A 27,747-nucleotide genomic window follows, 5' to 3' on the forward strand; every position below is an offset into this window, starting at 1 on the left:
ATTGTCGAGGTGAAAAAACGGCCAGGGTTTCTTGCGAGTGCACCTTGAAAGCGTACACGTTTCAGGCCTGCACGGAATTACGCTCGAGTCGAAACTTCTCCGTCGACGAGCGAACAGACGAATGTGACCCGTTGAAAAGCAACGCGATTCGTCGGGTGTTGGCTATTTTCGCGACTGGGCTTTCCAGAACCCGACCCGGCGACTGCGTTCCTTTCGACGCTTGCTTCCCAAAAAATTACCCATAAAATACTTCGTCGCGACATTTCAAATGATTTGAATAAAGCTTAAATTAACTCTGCAGAGGAAAGCATTCTACAACACTCGCGAGGTAGAACCGATCTATTCCGAGCGCCGATGCAACGATCGAAGACCAACGAAGGCCGAAAGCTGATCACCGATAGAAGAGGCATCCCTCCATTTTGTCGGGACGATTCTTCAGCTCCCCCGTTTGTTCTTTTCCTTCGTTGACTCACGAATTTGCATGAACGAGATTCCTCCCTGCCGCGCCCTGGAAACCGGACGTTTCAAGGTCTCATCGTCGGAAGGGCAAGTTCAAAGCGAACCACCAAAACGGAAAACCATTTTCGTCAACGAGATAGAGAACGAATTAAACGAATTAGGACTGATTAGAGACAGTTACAGACCATTTATTATTATCTTTGATTAAGTAGGTATCGAAGAAAAAAGAGAAACGATCTTCACGGTTTTTATAATTTGTTACAATCCTATTCATGGAATCACCCGAGTTTCCAACGTTTCTTGTACGCTCATCAATGGATTCTAACCAGTTCATTATGAAACCTGAGTTATATTTAATCGTTAGACTACGCCCGCGGTAATTGCCAAGCATCCGATGTGTTAGCAAACGTATTAATTGACCTCTTTCATTAAGCGGTATACTTGCTATACCATTCTGTACGTGTTGGAATAAAAGGTAATGAACGTTTCTTGCTCGGAAACGATCCAGCTAATAATTACTGTCTCGATTAATCTAATCCTGATTTTACTAATAAAGTCTCTGAAGTGGTTAAAATTGTCGAGGTGGGGGCAATAAATACGATGAATTTTTCGCTGGGATATTAACGGTACACAGTCAAAGTGAAAGTTCAAAGACAAACTGAATTATTCGTAATCTCGAGAGTAACTATATAATGGTTGACAGTGATCTAGTGGCCGTCACGTGCAACCGGTTTCCATCGCGAAAACATTGTTCACGAAGGAGAGGAAATAAAAAAACGGAATTTGGTTCATAATAAATTCCTATGAATGAGTTTGAACATTCGCACGTGTGTACACAAAGTTCGCGAAACGAAAGCTGCGAATCGTTGGCTAAGTTTTCACTGTAAACGAAAGCCTACGGTTCTGTTCATCGATGCGAAAAAGTACGAGAAGCTTTCTCCTGTCTGATACATCGATGCATAGTCTAACGAGCGTTTCATAATCCTTGAATGCTACCAGATATCGTCGATAACCATTTATTATTCGCGCGAGTACCTTTCGAAAAGGTCGAATGGGAATTTTATAGCGTTGCCCATCGAATCGCGAATTCCATCGAACCTCGAAACCGATTCACCGTCGTCCAGGAATGTCAAACGTCGACGATTCACGGTTTTTCCCTTCTTTAAATACCTCCTCTTATATTTAGAAACGTTATTTCGAACGGTCGCAAGCAGGAAAGAAAGTTTCTCGAGGAATTGAACACGGACGTTGAACGCCGTTGAAAAGTGTGCAACCATGAGGCTGGACGAGGGAAAACGGAATGAAAATGATTAGAAACGTCCTTGGAATGGAAGTAGCGTTATGTCAGTTACATAGACTTAAAGAGACTGGTTTATCCAAGAAAGTTACGGTTTCTCGCCATTCCTGGCCTGATTATTTCCGCGCACCTTTCAAAGAATTCGCGCCTCGGTTGCCGAGGATTTTTCCGGGCACGAATATCCTACCGTGCGATACCTCGAGGCGCAACAAACGAGTAGTTGCAGATCGTTTCTCGTGAATCCAATTTCACGACGATGTAATGTATATTTTTCGAGAAGGAAATGGTGTTTTCAGAGTGGAAGAAAAACAAAGCGAAGATTTTTTTTCGAAAATTTGAAAGAGGGAAAAATCATAGCTAAAATACGGTTCCGTCCATCCGGTCCGACGACCTAGACCGAGTGCCGGGACGACGGGTTACGAGAGGCCTTCACCTCGACCTTGAAGAGCACCGACCGTCCTAGCAAAGGTGAACCGGACGGACAGACGAGGAGAGGCTTTACCTGCTTCTGCGAGTCGAACAGACTCGCCACGTAAGTATAATGCACGATTTCCACGCTTATGTAAGATGGAACATTTTATCGTGTACACGTCATCCTCCTAGACAGTCTCATCATTGTCTGTTTTACCTTTTGTCTCCGTTCCTTGCGGTGCACCAGTGTGTTACGTGAATGCATATTTGTCATATTTACGTTAGCAATTAGCTCGTTAATAGTAGGTACTCATACGAGTGTTGTTTAACGATACTTTTAGATCTTCTACGTTTCGAAATCGTCCATTTGATATGCAAGAACCTTCTAATTACTTGGCTAAACTTTGCTAATCAGCGAGTACCAGTCAAGGATTTTCAATCGATTCTCTATCGCACGCTTAATGATCGGTAATTCCCACGGGAGAAATTGCGATACAGTTCTTGAACTTTACGACAACATTCCCCTCGTGTATAAACTCTATCCGCTTGAAACGCTCACGCGATCCCGCTTTGAGGGCAGAGTTTTAATTAGAATTACACGACCTGCGCTACATGCTGTCATAGACAGCCGATGAAAGATTCCAATTAACCGTAATACCCGTCCGGATTCTCTTTAAAGCAATTGCCGGCAATTACATGGTAAGTTACAGTAACGAGTGTAGGGTACTTGCTGATAAAACAACGCTGGTTCCTCGCTGTTTTTGTAATTTTACTATCAACGCGTTTCTAGCACAAAATATCGCGATTAGAAATTAAAAATAATTTTCTTTTAATTTTAAAAGCGATCTCGCTATCGTAATTGAAGGTGATAACAGATGTTGAAGAAATCGTGTGACCAAAGCAAGAAATTTCGTTTGATGTAGGAAAGATTAGAGAAACATGTGTTATCAAGAAAAGTATTAGCTTTCCAGACACACTCGCCCAGCCGGATTCCACATCTTCAGGGTCATCGACAACTTTTACACGATTCCTTCAGTGGCCTTCACCTTCTCGACGTTAACCAGCCACCGAAAACGGACATTTCTGCAAGCTACCTTTCTCCGCTACACCACCTTTTATCTCTTATTCTACATAAACGCGTATTCAGAAGGCACACAACGTTATCAGTGAGTCTACAGAGCCTGATAAAAGCAATTTTCGAAACATACTCCAAACGGACGTGGCTTACTACCTGAAAGCCTCGAAAAACAATTACCAACTTTCGTTATCTCAGGAATTTGATCGGACGCGCAATAGCACTTTGACGGCCGCTGTTATATCAGACTCTGATTAATAAAATTATAAAAATCAATGTGTAATACAATATAGCACGGTATTTCTAAGTGTTCCCTTAGTTCATCTAAACACTTCTGATTCAAAGTACTTCGGTATCCACTTTAGTTTTAATAATTGTGAAATTTTTATGAAAATGAAATAATTTTATAAAAATATGTTAACCGAAATATAAAAAGTTATTTTTCTCGGTTAACCTGTGATTTAAACGAGCCTATAGAATATATCAGTCAACCTGTTAAAATTCACAAATTTTCAAGTCGGTTGCAAACAGAGCGAAGAGCAGACCGTACTCCTGGCACTGATAACTTATCAAGTAACCATATGCCGTTCAAAAGTAGATAGACGATATATTTAGTGAACATAAACAATGATAAGTATGAGTCACGATCAGAAATCGGGATTCTTTTAATAATTAATAGTAAGAGTTTACGTAAGCTCGAGACGAGAGATAGTTTTCGCGCCAAGAATGTCCGAACACGATTATGTCATTGCTATTCCCATTACTGGTGGGATCGCCTGCATAATGAATCGTTAAGTCGGAAACTTTTACAACAACTTTCGCTGGAAGGAAAGTTTTCCAAGAGAACAAGGGGGTCGTCGAGTTTTCCACGGAAGATCGTACAAGCCTCGAAGAATCGAGTTATTTTATCACGATCGTGACGTACACGATGCATCGCGTCCAATACACGGAAGACCACCCGTAAACCGGACGAACAGGTCGAAAGGGAACTGTGAGAATCTAGATGAGTAATTAAAGTTCGAATCATTTGCCGACGAACCAAGCTGCTTTTTTTCCTTTTTCTAAACAATACCTACTCGCGATTTAATTTTTAATATCCTTCGTGAGATCGTTCCGTGCGTCAGGATGATAAATCTGAATGATTAACGATCACCGCGCACGTAACGCGTCGAATGATCTACAGCGACGCACAAGAATCGAGGGTGTCGAGGCGCAAGGAACGTGGACAAGAAGGTAACGAGCCAATTTCATCAGCGTTGCGAGCAAACCGATCGCAAGAAAACATCGTACGAACGAGGCAAATTACTCTGACAGTCGCACAACGTTTTCACGATAGTTAGGTTCTGGAAAATACCTCGATTTTCTTGTTCAGTTTTCCCGCAACACTGCTAATACTTGGCTCAGCGTTACGAGTCGTTTCAGAAATTGGAACGCAATTATTATATAACAGTGTACAAAGATCGCGGCGACTTCCGATCGATGTTGAGAAGCGATAAAAAATGAAGAGAAAAAGATTGCAATAAAACAGAGCGCTTATCGATCGTATAATTTATAATAATGAAAAAATCCATAAAAGCAATAAAAAATGAAATAGTGTTAGGTATCTTTTCGAAGCTTTCATTTTAAAAGCTATTAATTTAGATTCTTGGAAATTTCACAGCATTGTTCGTGAATGATAAATGGTGGAGCGATGATGAAGGAACATGCAAAGCGTCAGCTTTGAGAGTAACGGAAGAGGAAATTAGCATAGACCGCTCATTGACATCGAGGTACATAGGTTGAAGGATCGTTCCGATAGCGGAGACAGTCACACCCAGCTGACTTAAAGTGACGTTAAGTAGGCCTTTGCATTTAACATCGTTGCCCTCGGCGCGACGCGTTGGTCGACCGGATAACTCGCTCTTCGTTCCAGCCGTTCTACGGAGGTTTGTATCTGTCGGGTTTATGTAATCGGGTAATGGAACGTGGGCGAGGTCGTCCATTCTGCCTTTCCTCGCGTCTTTCAGCAAACGACGACCTGGAAGAGTGAGCGAACAGACGACCAACGTCGCCTAATGGATTCGTTCTGGTCGATAACGCGAAAAAGGCCAATGATGAACGAGCTTTGCGAAATCAACTCGTCTGACGCATGCTCTTCTCTCCACGGACACTGTCTCTTTATGTGCATCATGCAAAAAACAGAGTGCAAAGTTGCAAATGTAGCATGAAAAATTTAAAAATTATCATTTTCCAGGACAGATGTTAAATAAACATCTATGGTTCGCATTGAATTATATTTGTTATCTTCAATCTATCGCGTGATAGAATATTGAATGTGAAAAAAAAACATTATCTAAAAATTTAGTAAGAAATAATAGAAAAAAAAGAAACGTAACGAATAGCTCAATGTTGAAACGATCTCTCAGTCTATCGTTGTAACGTCTACACGTGTTCTCGATTCAAATGAGCCAGAAGAAACACGACACGGTTAACCTGGCCGTCAATAAGACCGTGTCATTACGACTTATCGATAACTAATTAGAAATTATAACTGACGTTCTATCGATATTCGTGATCTGTGAAAGCGGATTGTGATAGAACACCTGGTTACACTTGGTTACCTACGGACTATCTCTTTTGGAGACACTAATTAATTCTCTTCGTGTCTGTGATTATTGCAATGTGTTATTAGCGAGAATAGTCCTAAAGAAAGGGAATGAGCGTTCACGTGAATGCTAATTAAGCTCCCTCACAGACAGACGGAAATTGCTATTGTAAAAGTTGCCACTCGGGAATCTCGCTTGAAAGTCAAATCATCGTTGAGGAAACAAAAAAGAAAAAGCACGAAATTCTCGTGTGCAAGCTTGGCAAGCAATTAAAAGGAATTTAACGAGCCCCTTATCGTCGGGCCAAGTGCGATTCAGAAAATTAGTCGGACACGCTCAAGGAAGCTCATCGTTTCCGTGGAAATTTAATACCTTCCTACCACGAAATCGAAGAATTCCATCGACGATCGTCAACCGTTTTATTTCCCGGTAGTTCGTTTACAGGAACTCGTCACGGTTTATTATCAATCGAGATGGGAATAATTAGCATCGTTTAATTCGCAAATGCTAACGAGCAGTCGAAACGCTTGCTGCTCGTTTTAATACGACTCTCAGACCGTGTAGCCCGTTCCTGTACCATGGACGCATTTTAACAAGGTCGTTTTTCATGCATTTACCGTGTCTTCTTACGAGATTCTTCAAAATTTACGAACAAATTAATGAAATTGACTAAAGTACCATTTCAATGCAATCTCGAGTCTGGCTCGATTAAGAAAGACACGTAATCCGTTTGAATTTTAACCGCGACACCTGTTACCATTAATTCTCGCTGTTCAAATACAATCTGGAGAAATTATTAGTCGAGATAACAGGTTTCACGGTACCGTTTTTCCCGGCACGGATTCTGCGATCCACCGATACGAACTCGTAGCTTCGATGACCCACCTATCGTGAGAAACTATCCCGGGAATAGTGTGTTCCCATTCGTCCATGAATCCCGTCCGTACACCTGTCTGTCCTTCAATCTCGAAAAACCGCAACGCGATGCTTACTAATCGCGTTCGTTAACCCCTCGTCGTCTTTCTATCAGCATCCTGATCTACCTATCTCAGTCAACTCGGAATTAATTTCCGCGATATATCTGCAGAAGAAAACGGAAGTATCTTTGATCTTGCAAGATGTTCGCTTGAAAGTTAACCGAGAGATAAGATGTATTCGTACCAGCTTCCGAGTTGTGCTGAATACATGTCGGAGAAACACTGCGAAGGAGATTAACGAGAAACGCAGCATCTTTCAGCAAGCCGCTAGATAATACAGCGGATGTAAACAACGTGTCAGAAGAATTATGATATTTTTGGATTACTTTTCTAAAATTAGACTATATTAAAACAAAGTTGTGTGATCCTCGAGTTGAAACTAACGCTAATTTTATCGAAGCTCATTTGAATAAAGCTGAAATAGTAATTACAGAAAGATGTAATGGTACACCTCCGTTATCTAGCTAAAGCTTATCAAAAGACGTAATATTACGTCAGCGGTTACGGTATGTTAAGTATACGGGTTTAATTTCTACAGCCGAGGCTGGATTAATTGTAAGAATTAAGTTTCCTTATCGTCGAATCATCGGTTATTTCTGTCGGGGTTCCTGAGATCGCTTCAGCAGTTATACCGTGATAATTGCATTAATTGACTCATCGTACAAACAAAGCTGAAAAACCTTCAACCAGGATGAAACTCTAATTAGCGAATCTCGTCGACTGAATCTCGCGAATATAATGCAAGCAGTAACCGATGCGGATTAAATTTACGGATCTGACGATACGGAAATTTGAAACAGGCATTAAACTCACCGCACGCAGGTGTAGCGACTTGAAATCACTCCGAAATGTTTCACTTTGCTTACCTGAAATCAAACAGACACACGTGTATAAGATATCGGATGCAATTTCCTACTTGAAGCTACTATAATAATCAAGTAGCACGTTTGCCTCTTAATAAAGTTACGACTAGTCTGGTAAACCAGTTTTGTTTGACCCAAATTTTTAATACCCGAGCAAAGAGTAGCAATAAAACCATCATTCCGGATGATCAAGCTCGATAAAAGCTAACCACTCCTTTCGTACTTGCTAAGAAACGGCGATCGTCCCGTGAGAAACGGGTGCAAATAAAAATTTAATAACGCCAATTAATAACGACACAGGAAACTTTCTATCGTATTATATACTGTTATAGATAGAAGGGGTTAACCGATGACCCCCAACATCAACGTGACCGCGATTTCTATGCGAACAACATTTCTTTAAACGACCCGCCTAACGTTGCACGGATAGTTGGCTCACAGTTGCCATTTCGCCGAGTAAATTTATGCGTTTCTGCGGACATGGTAACGTGCACCGCAAGTGTGACTCGATGTTACAAGGTAAGGGGTTAAACGAAGATACGAAATGAGGCTGAGATCAAACGTGCCTGATTATCGCTTTCTACACGCCATATTTAATTAATTCTTCTAGTAACAAACAGTAGGTTTGAAAATTGTACGCGACACTCTAATTTTTCTTGTTTGAAAATTAGAGGCATAACTGGAACGAGGAATGATGTAACGTAAAACTATGCATGCGTGCGAACAAACGAGTGCTCGTGACAAATTATCCAGCTTCTAATGAGAGAGGCGCAGCAATTTGTTGCGCGTTCCACGCAAATAGTTGCGGGAATAGGTCGAGCGTGTGACGCGAACGGTGAGCAACCTTTGCAACGAGGCCAGCCTTCGTAAAATCGATTTATTATCGAAAACGCGACGAAGGACGACGACCCGTTCTCAAGATTTCCCGCTCCGCTAATATCGTGCTGGGTTACGATCGGGAGAAACGGTTGCTTGCGTAATCGTAATTAAAGCATAAAGGTTCGACACGTGCGCCGTTGGCGAAAAATATTTCGACAACCATTGTTGCTGTACGAATCAATTGCGCCATGGAATTCTACGATATACAGGGTGTTTCCAAAAGTTATGGTGCTCGTTGAAGTCAAATTTGTCTGAGAAAATTCAGACTTGAAATTTTCCTCTCAACGGGTTAACGTTGTACCTGAAAGGGAACTTGAAGAAAATTTACACTTCAGCTTAAATTGATAGGTAAACCAGAACTATTGCCCGTTCTTATTAGACCCGTCGTGTTAAGTTTCTTCTTTCTACAACTGTTCTACCGATATCCTTAACGCACGAAGCAGCCAAACAGTAAAAAAATGTGTGTATATTTTGATCAACTTTCAAAAATACCAGAAGCATCCTCGTTTCACGTGCTATGCATCGCTTCCTCAAAATAATAAAATTCAACTCGTGACCATGCGGTAATAATTGCATAACAGCGCGCTGGCAGCCTTTGCCCGTAGCTCTGACTCGTTCCGATCGCAAAAACTCGTTTAATACCGCTCGTACGACCCGCGATACATGTTTCTAATATTCAATTATACGCCGCGAGACCAGTGATTACCAGTTGGAACGCGTGTACTCTACCACGTACCGGATAATAATCCTCCTGCCAAGCGTTAGCCCATGTAGTTTCTGTGTTTTGGTTTGTTACCGGCTATGCAGGTGCAACGAACCCCTGTACTACCGACGATAAGGTATAGAAACGTTCAATTAACCAGGTGACTTTTGGCCGGCAACTTTGGCTCGCGAACTGAATAGAGTTCATCGATCTTCCATCGCAGTTCAACGGTCACCAGGTTAATTTTTAGTCGAATCGAAACTAACAGAAGCTGTTTGGTTCGTTATCCCAGGATCGTTAATTGTTGCATCACGACTCGTCGGAGCAGAAAGCGATAGCGATGCAACCTTTCAATCTAAATGGAGAGACGAGGTCGTTTGACCCTTATGCTACAACAAAATTATAGTCCCGTAAATACGGTATATATTTAAAATTTTCTCATAACGAAAGAGTTTAATCGACTTTTCAACCGGTGCTTATCTCAAAGCATCCTCGACGCAACGGTGCGAGTTTTTGGCAAAGAATGTACATTGAAACAGCTGGTACAGAGAGGTTTCGCTTATCAGGAGAAACGGTTAACGAGACGAACTAGCAGCTCGTAAAGACAGATAATTAAAGAAGGTTAATTCGGAGCTGGAAAAGCGGAGAGGCTGTTTCAACAGGGTCGAAGCGTTTGGACGGTGTAATCTATGATCTCGCGGAATCTAGTATGGCACGGCGAAGCGTACAAAAGGAAAAGGCAGCTGCACTTTTCTGGCCTGCCCTGAAAAGCGTCGAAAACAATGGTGGCTCATGAATCGGCCGCGCGACAATGCCCGCACAGAATGCAAGCCTCTTTTCTTCTAACCGCATCACGCGTCTTCTCGAGCGTTTCAAGGCTTATCAAACTTCACGAACCTCGCGACACGGAGGTACCACGAATCGTCACTCTTCCGTCAATCAAATATTTACCTGCCTCGTCAAATATTAAGATACACCGGGAACATCGCGAGGCTTTTTCACACTTTTTCGACGAAAAGAGAATGCAAACATAAATTAGAGGCTTTTCCTCTTCTGCAAATGGACACGCCTGACAGCAGCAGCTGCAGTACGATGAAAAGCTGCGGAACAATTCTTAAGTAAACGCAATATGCGTGTACGTGACCCTCCGATCAAACGAAAGCTAACGATACGAGGGTAGAGGAAACAATCTAAGCGTACACGTATATTTAATACGTGCAATACACGGTTTTTGTTATTGACCTAGGCCATGGTTTATGAGCACGCGTTGTGCCAGCGTGCGTCATACCAGGGCACGTGCGACGCCTTTAAACAATCACCCTGGTGGATTAAGAATCATTCGCGAGAGGCGTCACCCACCGCGATTCAGGGCAGCGAGCCAGATCGGTGATTCACTTGGCCCTGGGAGACCTCGTCGCGACGCAGAATACGAAAAACTTTGTTTAGAACACGATGATTCAATGAGAAACGTATCTCGCTTTGCGAGAACACGGGATTAATTTACAAACTCTCCAGAGAACCACGGAAGCGGAAGTCAGCTCGAAACTCGTCAAAGGAAACCGACCTTGTCCCACCTTAGAAAGCCGGATAACATAGGGGAGACAACGTATAGCGATCTGGCCTTTGTACAAACCAGTTCTTAAAGGAAATCAGAAAATTTCGAGGGGAAATCGATTAAAACCTCTTTGTACCTGAAAGTAACGAGCTCTGTGACTTGTAACAATGTCAGCGGAGTCACGGTACCTCGAACGCGAACAAGAATTTTTATCGTGGCATTGAATTAAACGACAGAATTCTGCTGTTCCGTAATACCGTTGCCCGTTCCGTGCAATTTAACGGCATAATCCGGAGGACCGGTTGTACGTTACGGATTTGCAAATTTACCGCGACGAATTTCGACCCGATGACTTTTTGTCCATTGGCCGGAATAAAAATGTCCCCGTTTCCGGGAAGATAAGCCAAAAGGCCCGGTAGAATTCTTTGTAGAAAAAAAGAAACGCGTGCGCTAGCTTTTATAGAGTTCGCGTTGCACCTGGCAATTTTCCGCGGTGGAGAAACCTTGCACGTGTTTGGCGAACACGAAGATACAGAAATTGCAAGAAACTAACTAACTGATCGATATCTCGCTAGCGAGCTACGCTGTAATAACGTTCGTGGAACGTGCAACATTAAATTTGTTTATTTCCCTCGTTGCATTGATCATGCACCCTTGTTGCGTCGTCGCATGAGTACTTTCTTTCAATTTACAATCAAGATACCCTTGTCACAGAATAGCATTGCGAGTAAAAAATTCTTGGAATCGCTTCGAATCACTTTGAATTTTCTTCGACCCTTAAAAGTAGAATTCGAAACGATTCAAAGCTAGAATAGGTATGCCTAAATCTCGAGTCATCTAAAAACTTGCAACAAGAGAGTTTTATATATCGCTACACGTGTAACGAATAACACGTACCTAAGTCGGGTTGTCTGTAGTCGGGGAGCATCGCGACGACCATCATGAGCACTCACGATCCAGCCTCGAGCAACTGTTTCACATCAAACATCGTTTAAAATGAAATCGAAGAAACACATTAATTTGTCATCAGCTGATTCGGACGGCTGATCTTTAGGAAAGAGGAGACGAAACTTTTATACGAGCGCAACCGGTTGACCGAAAATGGTAACTGGGACAAAATTGAATACGAAAGTTAAACGGCACTTTCTACGGTGTAAACAATGAATCATCCCAACGTGTAGGCACAGATTGTCATAGAAACTGGTGAACGATGAGCTTCGACAGTCTCTTCGTTTCCATAATCGATTCGACGAACAAACGAACCCGCCTGAACTATTATTACCAAACGCAACGACTCTTGGACTCGGTATGTCGCGAACTCGAAGCTATCGACAACCTTGGAACAGTAAGATAATAGCATCTGTTAGATAAAGTTTTGACGAGGGTCAAAAGATCAGGAAACAGAGGTCTCCTCTTCCCTGATCAGCGGAACGGCGACTATAGGTCCGAACGCAAAGCGAATCGAGCCGAATCGAAACGGAGCGGAACGCAGTCGCGCGTACCAAACGGCTTTCTCGGTTGTCCTCGCGTGTCTCGAGAATGCGGGAGCCGGAATTCCGTCGACTCGCGTCCTTGACTTTCGCGTGGAACACGCGTAACTGGCTCTTCCCGCTCGTCCAGGATCGCGATGAACGAGATTCGTTCTACGACTGCGTGAAACCGAGTGCGGCCTCTGCACGATGAATCAACCCCCTTCTCTCTTTGCCGAGTCGATGCACCATGCTGCCCCTTCTCTTCCTTTTCCCACTTTCTAGCCCTGCTCACCTTCGCGATTCTTCCTCCGCCCTCAAAAACGAACCAACCTGGCCGTACTGACCACCAACAGACCACCCATCCCCATTCCCTCTATAACACTTTAATTCGATTCGAAAAGCTCTGATCTGCGCGGCAATTTCATCCCTCAACTTGCACCGCATACCTGCGATGATTGGCTGGCGAAAATTGTCCCCTTACTATTAAACAGGTGTTCGAGCGATTCTCTAGCCTTTCAGAAATAAATATAAGAACTCAGAAATTAATGAAAACCTACCTGACTTAAACTTATATTTATGCAAAGTTCAAAAAGTGCGCTCCCTTTGTAAGCGTAAATTTTGCTCCAATTCTATCGGAATAAATTAATTTAACTCTCTACCAACTTCTCTTTGAATATCAATATAAATATTGATGTAAGATCACTATGAAGTCTTCCACAAGAAACAACAACATTCCTCTTAGGCTCGAGAATGGATTTTCTTCCATTCTCTTTTCCAACCAAGTGTAATTGAATTTTTTTTCATGATCGTTGAACCGTTCGTTTTCTTGTCGCTTCTTACAGCGAGACTGTTTTTACGCGATCGTGACGAACGGATCAACCGAGCGTGACGATTTTTCGACGCAAAATACAAGGAGAGGATTTTTGGGACGGGAAGCACGTATTAGGCTGTATCGAGGGTAGAAGGGCAGAAAGTACACGAAAGTTGCGTTCCATTAGCAAATGGAAAAAGTTTTTTTTTTTTTTTTTTTTTTGCAGTCGTTGGCTGGGAGGAACGTCGTGTGACGACACTTTGAACAGGCATCGTGCCAACGACTGCGTCAAGAACGCGCGCGCAGGAAATGCGTAAAAGTTGACGAATCTTGCTCCTATTTTCACGACACTAAACACCTGGACCAGCCTAGGAAATTACGGCTACCACCTTCGACTAAATTTACACTGGAACGAATCTATTTAGATTGACGGTAATTGAACCGAGCGTTACGTTGTGCTACAAGAAGTTTCTGTAAACTGACATCGGCTAATACAACAACTAGAACGACTTCGGCTATACACAGCCGTCGACTATAATTATCGCGTGCTTCTCAGGTTCGTACAACGCGTTCAATTCACCACTCTTATTCACCTTTCCCTAAATATAACTTACGTAATCTGATGGTAATTGTGGCGATGCTCGAACTTTTTAAAATTGAACGCGGTCACGAAAATACGTCGGTCATCCTTTTGGACGTAAAGTCACAGGATGAGGAATGCTAACAGATCGGCTTATATCTTCGGTTTGATTAAAAGAAAATCCCCGTTTTTCTACGATTACGTCGGTTTTAACGAGTTTAATTGTAAAACCTTCGAGAAATTTCTTAACAACACCTCTGAATCAGACTGTAGAAACAACTGGCGTGTGCGAACAATAACACCGTGTATGGATTAATGCGCGTAGAAAACATTCGCTGGCTAGAGGATATAAGCAGACTTTCACGGGCCTTTCAATGAAATAAACCGTTTTGTTCCGTGTAGAGGACAAAACGGCCGAGCGGACCGGTGACACAGAAATCTCGCGTCTGTTCGCGACGTTTAATGGCCGTGACGCGTGAAAACACGAGCGACGGACTTTTCTCTCGCGATTTCTATCGAGAGATCGTCAAAGATCCAGCACATACCGCATGATCCACGTGCGTTACCGCGCGAGGAAAGTTCCGGTTAGTCACGTAGCCGCGGAGTGACGCATACGCCAATTTAAGCGCTAATAAATCGTGCGAACGCGCTTCTACCAGCTTCGTTTCAACCTATCGGTTCTTTTCGACTTTCCGCGGAGACGTTGCAAATAATTATCTTATCGAACGCGATACATAGACTGCAATTCATCATGGGAAAAATGACACATTTATACGACTGATTATGCGTAGCATTCTGCGAAATTGATATACGATCGTCATATTTGCGATCTCGTAACTATGTATTATAACGTTTACGTAAGAGAACTAGAACTATTCGTACTGCAGTGCGTTGCAACGAATGTTCAAAATGTCGAGATATTGTAACTTTGAAGGAATTAGGAGAATTCTTATCGACACTTTGATTACCGCTATAAAAACGATTATATCTGATACGGTACAAGTTGTAATAAGAATTATTAACACATTTATCGGGGTCTTAACGACTATCGGTGACTTTCCACTCGTGCTCCGTGAAATGTATAAATGCAATCTTATTTCGAATACGTGCTGAGGTATCCTTAGCTCAAACTTTTTGACAAAAAAAGAGTTAAATTCGTGGATTTTTTTATATTTTTCCACGGAATAGTATATTTTCGATTTTGTAGAGAGGACGAAACGAAAAAAGGCGACCTTTGGGCGATCCAAAGTCGGAATAGAGCATTCGTACATTTAAATACTCGAACTACGAGATATCAGCCGTGCTGAATGCTAGAATTATGAATATTTATCGAGAGATAAAATGTAAATAGCCTCGGAGTTCCTGTGTCCATTAATTCTCTACCGACGAAAATATTCGCGCTGATAGAAATCAGTGTCAAGCTACCTGTCAGAATGTCCTTGATAATTAAATTTTCAATATCAAATCAAATTAAGTCTTCTTTAACCCTTTCATTCTATAGAAATACGCTTCCATAGGCGAAGAAACTCATTATTCTAACTACTAATTATCACCAGGTTCATAGTTTCGTTTTCTCTTTTTCACCACGCTAGCATAATCCATTCCGCGAACGATTCCCCGGTCAGGAAACCACGATCAAAAACGTGGTTGGTTAATAATTACGTAACGGTGTTAAAATAATTAGTACGTATTACACGGTGCAGCGTTGCGTTCGTAATTAGTGGTCATCTCGCGGCGAGAAGCCGAAGAAGAAGCTACGATTTCGATCAAAAATCCATCTAAACGATACGTACAGTTTCGAAGAAAGTTATCTCGAAAAGATCGAACGCAACCAGCGGAAACGTAGAAAAGAGTCTTTGAAACGACATAGGATGTATCGATTCTCCTAGTGCGAAGAACCACATGTGGAATTGCGTCGCGTCGCGGGGCTCTAGCACTCGTCAATAGAATGGAACGATTCGTTAAACGACGCTTTAGTTAGTACCTTCCCTTTGACGATTCGCTGTCCAGCAAATGCCGACCAATTTAAAGTGTTCTGCATCGTTTCCTGTTTATTACATCCCCTCGTGTGCACGTGGCGAAACCGTACGACGAAATGCTACTAGAACGCGTGTATGCTTTTCATTTACAATTCGTCCTGGAAACTGATAATTTACCCGCTCCAGGAAATAATCCCACGAGTACGTCGAGAAGAAATTTCCTCGAGCAACGGTTACCATGCTCCTTGAAAACACGGTTTCTGACCACTCCAAAACAATGATGCGCCGTTATCCTCTACGCTACACCACGAATAAATAAATACAACCTACTTAAACATCCCCGTCATCTGTTGCAACTGCATCGTCTCCAGCGAGACTTAGGTTTATTTGCGGTAGAGAAAACGCGGAGAGAACAGAAAATGAAAAGATAAAACAGAATTTTTGTTGAGTTATCGGCTTATGGTGCCCGTGCATCCAGCAGAGGCTTTTATCGTAAAATATTAAGAGAAAACACACAAGACGTTCGGCGCGTTGTTTCGCTATCGCCAGCACGTACCAACCGAATGGAACGGCAAATAGAGCAAATCAACGAGGAATATCTATCGAGGTTTCATTTATTGACGCCATGTCGTATGGAAAGTCACGTTTACATTGTAATACCTATTGCATCGTATCACCGACGACCACGCGGTATTAACGTGGGGAACAGTGCTAATTTTGGACAATGATTTAATTACAAGTAATTGGACGTCTGTTAGGGTTCGTTGATAATAAAAGATGCGACCCATCGAATTACTAAAGTGCATCGTCAATTAAAATATTGCTAATTTTTCGGAGTTGCAAAATATTTCTCTTCCTTTTGTTAAGCTCTGTAAAATGCTACCGATTGTATTCTCTGCAGAATGTCAAGGAAAGTAATAATTTACGAATTCCAAGAAATATAAATGTCTCTTGGATAACCTGTTTTTCCGACTGAACCCACGCACCGTTCGACTCTGTTGACTTATGAAATGTTGAATAACCCAACACTAGATTCTTACGTGATAAACGTGAAAAGTTTGAAAATCTGTATGTTGAAGCAGGACAGTACCAAATATATCTCGGTGGCTTCCGTTAAGCCGGAAAAGAATGATTTACATACCGGTTAATAACTAGGCTGATAGCAAAATTGAGAACGTCGCTTATTCACAAACCCACCGACCTTATTTTCAAACTGTATTCACTCACAGTTGATTAAAATTGTTAGCAAAAAAAAAATACATGATATCAACATTTTATTTAGCAACAGAAGAACTAAATGATTAGAGATGAATTTTTAAAGCCCTGGGAATAATCAAATTTTGAATTTGAATACAAACGGAAGACGTGTGCATTCATGGACAAGCACAAATGGCCGACTTCCTTCCGTTAAAATTCGTCCAAGCATGTTTAATGCCAGCTGGCGAATGCGATTCAGCGATAAGACTTAAGAACCACACAATACACATGGTAAATGGTTAATTAAAATTACTCGATACGGGTGGAGGACAATTTGAGACAATATTAAATACACAGTATATTGTATAAAAGTTGCAACAGTTCAAAAAACACAATGCTACTGTTGCAACGAAAAAGTTTATGTAACGTGAAAGAAAAGCGGTTTTATATAAAACAACAATAAAATTCGCAGTGAAGATCAACTCATTGGGATTGCATAACGAATGCAACGTGTGTTTCTGTCCAAACATGAAAACAACTTGTTACAACTTTTCTGGCGTGCATAAATCAAATTGTTAATATCCAACTTGATCGTATAAAAACATAGAAATACACTCGCCAAGGAAGCTCATTGAAAACGGCACACGGGTAAAATAGTAACCGAGGATATTGATCCGTTAGTCTGCATAAGATCGCTATCATAGCGATGTTAGTGGAATACCGTCAGAACGAGGATCGACAAAGGAGTTCCCGAATGGATTAAGCGGAAATTAAGGGAAAAATGTTGAGAAGAATAGAAGCGGTAGTCACGCGATCTGGACACGCCTTTTACGATTCACACCAAAATGAATTGGCTCGATATCATCCTCGTTCTTGCGAGGATACGTATGCGTCGACTGATCCGTATTAAAAGGCAGCCGAGACGTGTTCAGGAGAAAAGTCTAATAAAGACGCATGGGAACTGGTTCGACGTCTACACACCGATATACCAGGACGTTGGTGCATAATACGCGTACGATGCGTGTGTAACAGTTAATCGCATTATATGTATAGCAACGGGGACGAGCTACATCACGAAATCACGATTGATCACCTCGCGATGTTGATCACGACACGGCCAATCATTGTCGGGCTACGCGGTTACCGGCGAAAATATCGTCCACGTGAAAAACGAATATCGTCATTAAACGACCGGTAAGAAACAGCAGGCAAATAAGCAAACGGTCGTTGAACGATGATCGCGTATCGAGTAAATGACTGGTTTGCTAATTTACGTACACATTCACGGATTACAATATGGCACGCACTGAACAGAGAATGGCTACGTATTAGAGATTAGGGCAAATAAAGATTAAGAATTGAACGAACGAGTCCTGAAAACGGTACGACTGTTAAATTGTCTACGAACGGTAGGCACCGCCACGTGTTACTAAACACGATAATTGCCCCCTCCCAATCGTTCGGTATCAAAACAAAAGTAAGAACATCGTGAACGTAGAAATACGCATAATAATTGTGTAACCTCCTATCGGAGACACAATTAAGAGCAATGAAATTATGGAATTAGACCCGTACACAAAGATCGAATATTCCAGGAGGTATATTTGAGAGCAACGACAATGAATGTTAGGTAGCATTCGATCTACCGTAACATCGTGTTTGTTAACTGGCCGATTATCAACGAACACGTTGCGCCTCCCGGTGGAAACGGTTTCGCTCGTTGTTGGTCAACGTTCGAATACCGTGATTGGGGGATACCCGTGAGCAACACGCGCTCACCACGGCACCAGAACGTACTTAGGTGTTACAGACGAATCAGCCGGCAGTAAATTCGCGGTAAGAGATAACGGTAATCTCGAATTGAGATTACCTCAGCGATGGTGCGAATTGCAAGGCCGTCGACGTATGACCTTAATGAGTAACGAGCATAGCGCTTAGGCGGACACACGAGAACGAGCACACACTGTATACGAAGGGTGTCGTGCAGTCGAGTGTGCACGTAAGCCTGTCAAAAAGGTGGCATGTTTGGCACTGGTTACTATTGACGTCGCTATGACAAGCATGTCCTGTCAGCGTAACCTAGGTTAACTTAGCCACGAGTATCATGAATATTGCGAAAGATAGGGAAAACGGGCCTGATTCGTTAGTCTATTCACGACGATTTTCGCGATCATTCCTCCTGGGGCACTGTGCGTGCAGATGGCGTGATTTTTATAGCAATTACGGATCATTTCGACCGGCCATGATCATCGACGCATTCGCCGTGTATCAAGCTTTTATTCTAAGCGGTAATCACGTGAAGTAAATCAACAAACTGCAATAAATACCTCGCTTTTCGACGAGCTCTGAAATCTCCTCCTTGTTGTCGGCCATCTTAGCACCAGTCACTGTTCACAATGCACGCTGGGTAAAAACAAACGAGCATCACCACGACACAACGATTGGAGGTTCAGCGCCACCTGTACGACGAATTAGAAGTCAGCCAGCCGGTGACGTTAGGCAGGGATGTATTGTATCTGAATCAGTATAAAGATTCCAAGACTAATTATTGAAACTATTTGTACAATGAAATAAGATTATAATGAAATTTTACATATAAATAATCTTTCAGAGTAAATTATTTCACAGATTTATCCTACACTTTAATCAAATTTATTTCGATGACTTACGCATCAACGTCATTTAAACATACTCCTTTTCGTATTAATGGTTGATAGAAATCTTGTTTGACATTTTTAATACGAACACAACATATACTGATAAGTGTTTTACAAGTGATACGCGGAACTATTTACAAAAAAATGCGTCTACATTTTGTTTGACATACTTTCAATAAGCCGTTACTGTGTACACGTCCCACACGTCCCCAGTCCCCACATCTTGACTACTACTTAAACTTAAATATTTCCGTTATATGAGTTCGTGGCGGCAGTCTTCATTCAGATTTTCTTCAGCTTGGACGCAGTTTGAAATAAATTTTCAACATGAGTAGTGGTGACGTTGTAATTGTATCAGCAGTCAGGACCCCTATAGGTATAATTTTGTATCTTGTAACAATTAATAATACCTAAATATATATATATATATATTATAGTATAGTATGAACTCAGTTTAAATATCATAATATAAGAAATTAAATTGTTAATTAACAAAAACTTTTATATTAAAAATGACTCTATTTTACATTTAAACAACTCAAAATGTTAATATTTTCTTTATTATTTTGTTAATGATGTGAGATGAAAAAGATTTATATAAATTGTAAAGGTGCTATATTGTTCAAAATACTTAATACGATAAGAAACAAAATTATAAGGATCATAACAATTTATTTTATGTTTTCTTTATTTTCTTATAAAATATTTCATTATGTTTAGGATCATTTTGTGGATCCTTATCATCACTGAAAGCATCAGATTTAGGTAGTATTGTTATTAAGGAAAGCCTTGCAAGAGCTCATGTTAAAGCCACGGATGTATCTGAAGTTATATTAGGACAGGTGATTTAAAATTTTGATTTACTCTTACAGGGAAGAAGTTTTCTTTATTGTAAGATGTTTGAATCAGTCACTTCTGAATACATTAAATAACATTTAGCCATCTTTTTTCAAAAATATAACAATAACAACTATTGGCATTTAATAAAGCATATGTAATGAATGGGTACAGATGATGTCTACAAATAATTTATATCTATTGCTAAAATTAAATGCAGTTAAGTTATAAACTGTAATGTTAAATCTTTATTACTTTAGGTATTAACTGCAGGTCAAGGGCAAAATCCAGCAAGACAAGCAGCTATAAAAGCAGGCATTCCTATATCTGTACCTGCGTATGTGCTTAATATGCTATGTGGTTCTGGTTTAAAGTAAATACATATTTTTTGTATATGCTTTCTTTAGCATAACATGATAGTGCATTTGTTTAAAACAAAACCTTTTTAGAGCAATTTTAAATGGTTACTTATCCATAAAAGCTGGAGAAAGTCAAATAATTGTGGCTGTTGGACAGGAAAATATGAGTCTGGCACCACATGTGTCATACCTTAGAAATGGTATAAAATTGGGAGATGGTAATTTAATAGACACATTAATATGTGATGGCTTAACAGATGCATTTCATGGAATTCATATGGGAATAACAGGTAACAAAAGAATTTTGCACATTATTCTTTTATTAGTGTTATATACACATATCTATCAATGTATTATATTTTTTCTAGCTGAAAATGTTTCTAAGGATTTTAATGTAAGTAGAAAAGAACAAGACGATTATGCAGTTGTGTCTCAGAAAAGAACAGAAACTGCAATTACTGCAGGCTACTTTAAAAAAGAAATAGTCCCCATAACAGTGTCTAACAAAAAAGGGTCAATTATTGTAGACAAAGATGAGTTTCCTAAGTTTGGGACAACCATTGAAAATCTTCAAAAATTAAAACCAGTTTTCCTGAAAGTATGATTAGTCACATATTTTCTTCATGAATAAAAATGCTCATGTAGAATTATTCGAATTATCATGTTATTTTTAGGATGATGGTACTATTACTGCTGGTAACTCTGCTGGTATAAATGATGGGGCAGCTGCAGTAGTTCTTATGTCTGCAGAAACTGCAGCCCAAAAAGGACTTTCTCCATTAGCTAAAATTGTTGCCATAGCCCAAGCTGGAGTAGAACCGAAAGTAATGGGTACAGGTCCTATTCCAGCAGTTGAGCTAGTGGTTAGTATATTAAAATAGATTCACCTATTGTAACTTTAAATTTATACATATATATATAAAAAATGCGTTATTTTAGTTGCAAAAAGCAAAGTGGACTAAAGATGAAGTAGATTTATATGAACTGAATGAAGCTTTTGCAGCACAGGCAATAGCTTGTATCAAAACTCTTGGTTTAGATCCTAATAAAGTTAACATAAATGGAGGAGCTATTGCATTGGGTCATCCTATTGGTGCATCTGGTACTTGGAACATCCAAACTATTAAGTATCTTACGAATTCTATTTTCATTATTGTTAAAAATATATTTCAGGTGCTAGAGTATTAGTAACGTTATTACATTCCTTGGAACGAACTGGGGGAAATAAAGGTGTTGCATCCTTATGTATTGGGGGTGGAATGGGAATAGCAATTGCTGTTCAAAGGCAATAAACACTTAGGGACTACCCAAGTGTTACGCTCACTTATTAATGAAACTTTGCCACCTTGTAGAGCTCGTCGTCCTGAACACGCTTATACCCCATTCTGGAGGCAGACTGCTAATTGTTTAAAAGATATTAACAATTAAAGCTAGTGACTGCTAATATTGAGAAGTATGACAAACTAACACATACAAATTATGTATTTTACCACGGGTTAGCTCCGTGGTAAAACGCTTGACTTGCAAACTAACTGTCCACGGTTGAAGTCCATAGTTCCCATTTTCTTTTTAATGATAATTGTCTTTTTTTGAATAATAATTACAATTGTGCTATAATCATTGCATTTATTATAACACAGTTGTAATAGTTATTCAAAAAAAGACAAATTATCGTTAAAAAGAAAAAAAAAAAGAAAAAGAAAATGGGAACTATGGACTTCAACCGTGGACAGTTAGTTTGCGAGTCAAGCGTTTTACCACGGAGCTAACCCGTGGTAACATACATAATTTGTATGTGTTAGTTTGTCATACTTCTCAATATAAGCAGTCACTAGCTTTAATTGTTAATATCTTTTAAACAATTAACAGTCTGCCTCCAGAATGGGGTATAGGCGTGTTCAGGATGACGAGCTCTACAAGGTGGCAAAGTTTCATTAATAAGTGAGCGTAACACTTGGGTAGTTCCTTTTGTTAGTTGGATTAGTCTGCGAAGTTTATAAACATAATTTAATTATAACGAAAAACAATGTTTTTATTAAATGTTTGTTGAAGTATTAAACATTTTTACATTAATGTACAGTATTTTATGAAGTGCTTGTTTATTGCAATTAGTTGTATATATGGAGGATCAAATAAATATACAGTAAATAAATATAGTGTAAAAATACGAATTATTTATTATTTAATATCTTAATCAGTATTACTTTCATTAAAATTTTGTTCTGCCTTCTTTTTATCTTCTAAAATTTTCTCCACTGCTGCTAGCCCTTCTTGTTGCCTTCGTTCAGCACGTTTTGTTTTAAATGTACGCTCGGTATGTATTAATGGTCTTTTGGGCTTTAATAAATGTTGCAACTGTTCCTTGATAGCTGGTATTATACGTATCTTAAATTAAGAGTACGTTTATAAATATTATAGAAATACATTTTCATATGTAAGCTAACATAAAAATATGAAGCTTTTTCTGTAGTTAATGAAAAGAAAAGTCTATATTTACAACATAAAACTTTAGAAAGTTGATAGACTGAGAGGTACAGCAGGATAATATCCATCATATTTTTTCCCATTTTCATTAAAACATACATAAGATTTTTCTAATGGCTCTTGAGCTATTACATCTACTGTTGGTATACAAAGTTTTGAGTATTTTTTTATAACATGACCCCATAAAGAGTCCATATTAACCCTAGAATCTTTCAAGCAGAAGTAAGAACCCCAAAATGTGGAGTTTAACACTTTTTCATCTGGATGTGATAATCCCTGATAAACCATTCCTTCAGACATTTGTTCTTCAATAACAGCTATTGTATCACATTGTACATATGCATTAGGTACATAAATATCTTGTACAAGATTATCACCAATATACAAACATTGAGGGTTTTTCTTATTAGATTCATGTTTTAGAAATTCAATGAGACCTTTCCAATTACCCTCATTATATATCCTACCCTGTTTCAAATCTATACTTTCTATCATTGCACCCTCTTCATAATTTATAGTTTCATAAAATGGACGTTGTTCAGTAAAAAAGCCAGGCTTTTTTGCATAACAAATAACAATATCAAATAGAGATTTCCAATCTTTTCCAAAAGCATAAGTAGCAGTAAAATCAACAAAATCAACATTTGATCCAGTAATGAGGAAAGTTTTACAATGTTTCTTTAATTCTTGAAGCCAACATATAGTTCTTTCATTACATTTATGTATGTAATTGTGAGGATTCTTTTTTAAGCTAGGAAAAAAATTTCCTTTATCTAACTTAAAATGATCTTTGTTAAACATTTCAATTAATCCATCTAACATATCAGGCCAAACATTGTATGCATTTGGAGGTCCTTCATGTTTTTCATCAAGAGTATCTATTAATCTTGCAAATATTAGAGATGTGGAAATATCAAAATAATCTAATAAACTTCTCATTTTCATTGATATAGGACCATTCCATGTAGATAGCATATCATTACAGAAAGTATCTGTAGCCTCCCATCTTTGGTCAGGATATATTTCTTTAATTTGTTTAGTGGTTAATAAGTTAGTTCCATGACATGCTCTTTGAATTATACCATTAGAACTGATCCTAAATAAATTTCCTTTTTCAAAATCTAGGAACAATCCTTTCTGCATAAAGTCCAGATCTTTGTTTTCCAATGATTGTAATAAATACTTTGAATCATAACTTTTTTCCTTTATCAAATAATCAGCCAATGTTTCATATATCAAATGCACCATATTGGTCACATTGTAAGACAGAAGTGTATTATCTAAATCAAAGCCAATACAATCATAATCCAATAACTTGATAGTACTCATTTTCACATGTACTGATGGACTAGTAGACACTGTTGTATATTGTTTAGTATTTATGGGACATAAAAAATATGTAAAAAACCTTAGTTTATTACCAATTTTACAATCTAAAGTATTACACACTTGCAGATAAGATTTCAATGGTCTATAAAATGGGAACGAAGTTCTTGACATTTCCTGTTTTAATGACATATAAAGGTGTTTGCTAAATGCATATGAGCAATTAAACTATAAATAAGAATGTTTGCTCATGAGTCAAGTGATTCGAAATTTTTACTTCTAACTAGATAGTACAATCTCAACTTACAAATTCAAAAATACCTAGACAATGTGTTAATACGTGCATTTGATATCAACAATAAAACCTATCTTTTTTGTTGATACGTTTTTATACTAATTTTTCGATGTAAAAAACAGAAAGTTGAATTACATAATATGTGCGTTATAACACATTCAGAATAACCTATTTTGAATATTGGCTATCTCTCCATATCTGACGTATATTTAACATATAATTTATATGTATCAACATATTTCGTATTATTGATATTCGCAAGGGGAAACGATGTAACTAAGTTGTATCACAAAATTGCGGGAAAGTATATATTTTAAAGTTACTCACTTTTGGCGGAATATGAACGAAGCGTATGTTTCTTGCTTGAACGAAAAACATATCGTAACTGTACGAATCACCTCTAGGATCGGTAAAAACGCAATCTCTCATTACAATATTCATGTAACTACAACAGAAAAAAAGGAAAAAACGCTTAAACAACACTAGACCAATAAAGCAAGCATACTTAAATGAAAACCGCTTACGCGTCTGCGTGCTGCACGATTCCACAAACTGACGCTTCATTTCGAAGGTCAACCGTTGTTCGTTCATTTTCAACAGCTTTTAATAAAATAGCGAGACTATTAAACAATTGATATCTTTCTTTACTCGATTCAAGAGTCATGATCTCAAACGATTATACACATGCTAATGCCGGTAAACGTTTACGACCAGGCGAATTTATAAGAATAGCCAACTATGCAAAAGCAACAAAAGTAACTATAACTGTTCGATGTGGCCCCTGTGGCTCGGGGGGATTAGAATACGGCCACTGTGTACCCTGCCTGTCGTAAGAGGCGACTACATAAAAGGGGACACACACACACGGACTCAAGCAAGGGATTGTAAAAGTATGGCGAGGGAACAGAAGCAAAAGTATGGCAAATGTATAGAATGAGATTGGAAAAAGGCGCACAAAGCGCGCGTGGCCGAAAGTATTCGTTAGGCAATAGAGGGGCGGAAAAGTCCCTATAATACGCCAGCCCTAGGCGATAACACGCGATAAGGTGATGCGAGCGTCGAAAACTTTACCGACAGTCCCTAGAAAAATCCCTAGACGCGAGTTCTCAAAATACGTCCTCATTTTTAAACAAAATGCAAAAAAAATTTGAGTGACGTGTTCAGGAGGCTCTAAAGAATATTAGTCTGGTCCTTATATTATCCAAATCGTCAAAAAGTTATAAAATACTGAAATTGCTATCTGCCAACGGTCAAGAAAATGGCGGATCGGACTCACCTACATTGATTTATTCGTAATATAAACATTTCTGCCAATAGTTTGTCCAAATAGGCACCAGACTAATATTCTTTGGGTCGGATAGAATAAAACGAGCACCCAAGGGATGATGTACAAGTCTCCAGGTAGAAGTATTTTGAGAACTACGATTTCGTTGATTGTTCACACGCGAAAGATGTCAACAAGGTAAAACAGACCAGAAATTTAATTTCTCGTTCATTCTGTAGGGCGCAGTTTGTTCGTTTGATTAATAAACAATTGTATAATTAAAAATAATAATTAAATAATTTTTAATAAAATAATTAAACAAAATTTTGCAATATACCCAGGCGGAAATGTAAAGAAATAAACAATTTAAATAGATATAACAATAATTTGATTAATATGCAATTGTAAAACATAAAATAATAATTAAACAAATATTAACAAATATCAGATAGAAATAGTTAAATCTGCGGAACCGGTGAAGAGGAACGCCATGCTTGATTGCGCGCGCCGCGCGTCGGTACAAGCGCGACCTGAAGGAAGGTCAAGTCTAGTCAGTCTTATCGCGACCGCCGAAGGATACGGATGGAGCTGCCCAACATATACCGGTACGGGTTGACACTATGGATATTCGTGCATGGATTTATCAGTGTGTTACCACAAGTGTTACTGTGTGTGCCTATGGTGTTTCCTATAGTGTTTTCCTTGTGTTTTGGAATATTTATACGGATATATTAGTGCGTCTTATGGTGTGGTCACCCATGTGTTTTGACATTTTTATACAAGTGCATTAATGTGCTGTGTGGTGTGGTACCCCATGTACCTGCATGTGCTTTATTGTGTTTTATGGTGTGGTTTCCTTTGTGCTTTGGCATATATTTATGGATTTATTAGTGGGTTTTATGGAGTGGTACCCTATGCGTTTTGGCATATTTATACGGATTTATTAGTGGGTTTTATGGAGTAGTACCCTTTGTGTTTTGACATATTTATACGGACTTATTAGTAGGTTTTATGGATTGGTACCCTATGTGTTTTACTATAATTTTGCAAATATTTTATAGTGTTCTATGGTTTTGATCTTCGAGTGTTTTGGGATGTATTTGCATGTGTTTTACCGTGTTTTATGGTGTAGTTATTCCCATATAGTTTTGCATGCATATTTTTGAATTATCCTATGTATTAGCATATTAACTACAACAAATTGAGAGAAAACATATATCGTTCAAGAATCGTGATTTTTATGCTTTCAGATGCTTTGGCCAGTAGGGATACCGTTTCTTTGACGAGCCATCTTAATCTTAACAATAAGATGCGTGGCGAGTGCAGTAGTGCAAGTCAACGATCGGTGAGTCGCATGCTTTAAAGTTCCTCCGGTTCCCATCATGTCGTAGGACGAATGGTCCGTAGCGACACGGGAATTGGTTGTAATTTTTATTTTTTGAGCGAGTATAGTGACCCACGAATATCATTGTATCATTTTATACAATGATAATCGTGCAAATTGCTTTTTTGTGTATTTTATGCCTTAGCTCAGGATAGGGGTTTCTTGTACATACTTACATGTATAGATTTCGAGTTTAAAAATGTAGAGAAGTCGGATGACCCTCCGACTTCACAATACATTTTCTTTTTTATATGTACAAGAATTTATTTCGCGATGAGTGGATTTCAATATCAAAGTA

The 27,747-nt window shown here is 39.3% G+C and overlaps 3 protein-coding genes across 11 annotated transcripts in view; 1 reads left to right on the forward strand and 2 right to left on the reverse strand.

The window, feature by feature from the left end:
* LOC117600531 (uncharacterized) overlaps positions 1–19,808 on the reverse strand; it is a 129,196-nt gene extending 109,388 nt beyond the window's left edge. For 4 of the 8 annotated variants that reach the window (XM_034316132.2, XM_034316128.2, XM_034316121.2 and 1 more), the window contains exons 1-2: positions 12,307–12,462; positions 11,702–11,774 (exon numbers count right to left, since the gene is read on the reverse strand). In XM_034316132.2, coding sequence (XP_034172023.2) covers positions 11,702–11,747 — 46 coding nt within the window. In that variant the 5' untranslated portion in view covers positions 11,748–11,774; positions 12,307–12,462. Of the gene's footprint in view, positions 1–11,701; positions 11,775–12,306; positions 12,463–19,170; positions 19,360–19,670 lie in introns of those variants that run through there. The other 4 variants (XM_034316131.2, XM_034316126.2, XM_034316120.2 and 1 more) reach the window with 2 other exon arrangements.
* Acat2 (Acetyl-CoA acetyltransferase 2) lies at positions 19,738–22,712 on the forward strand. Its single transcript, XM_034316150.2, has 8 exons — positions 19,738–19,876; positions 20,221–20,342; positions 20,598–20,710; positions 20,787–20,986; positions 21,065–21,294; positions 21,371–21,559; positions 21,636–21,798; positions 21,870–22,712. The coding sequence occupies exons 1-8, from the start codon at positions 19,828–19,830 to the stop codon at positions 21,986–21,988; spliced, it is 1,185 nt and encodes a 394-aa protein (XP_034172041.1). The 5' UTR covers positions 19,738–19,827; the 3' UTR covers positions 21,989–22,712.
* A 138-nt stretch (positions 22,713–22,850) lies between these two features.
* On the reverse strand, positions 22,851–25,750 carry Nt5a (5' nucleotidase A). Of its 2 annotated transcripts, XM_034316149.2 has the most exons (3): positions 25,326–25,750; positions 25,129–25,246; positions 22,851–23,081 (listed from the first exon to the last, which is right to left on the reverse strand). In XM_034316149.2, the coding sequence occupies exons 1-3, from the start codon at positions 25,463–25,465 to the stop codon at positions 22,887–22,889; spliced, it is 453 nt and encodes a 150-aa protein (XP_034172040.2). In that variant the 5' UTR covers positions 25,466–25,750; the 3' UTR covers positions 22,851–22,886. The 2 variants fall into 2 exon arrangements, with proteins under 2 accessions (XP_034172040.2, XP_034172039.1); XM_034316148.2 differs by lacking the exons at positions 25,129–25,246; positions 25,326–25,750 and adding an exon at positions 23,194–25,119.
* Positions 25,751–27,747: the final 1,997 nt, after the last annotated feature.

The sequence above is a fragment of the Osmia lignaria genome, chromosome 15, assembly GCF_051020975.1.
Source record: "Osmia lignaria lignaria isolate PbOS001 chromosome 15, iyOsmLign1, whole genome shotgun sequence".
Classification (NCBI taxonomy): Eukaryota; Metazoa; Arthropoda; class Insecta; order Hymenoptera; family Megachilidae; genus Osmia; species Osmia lignaria.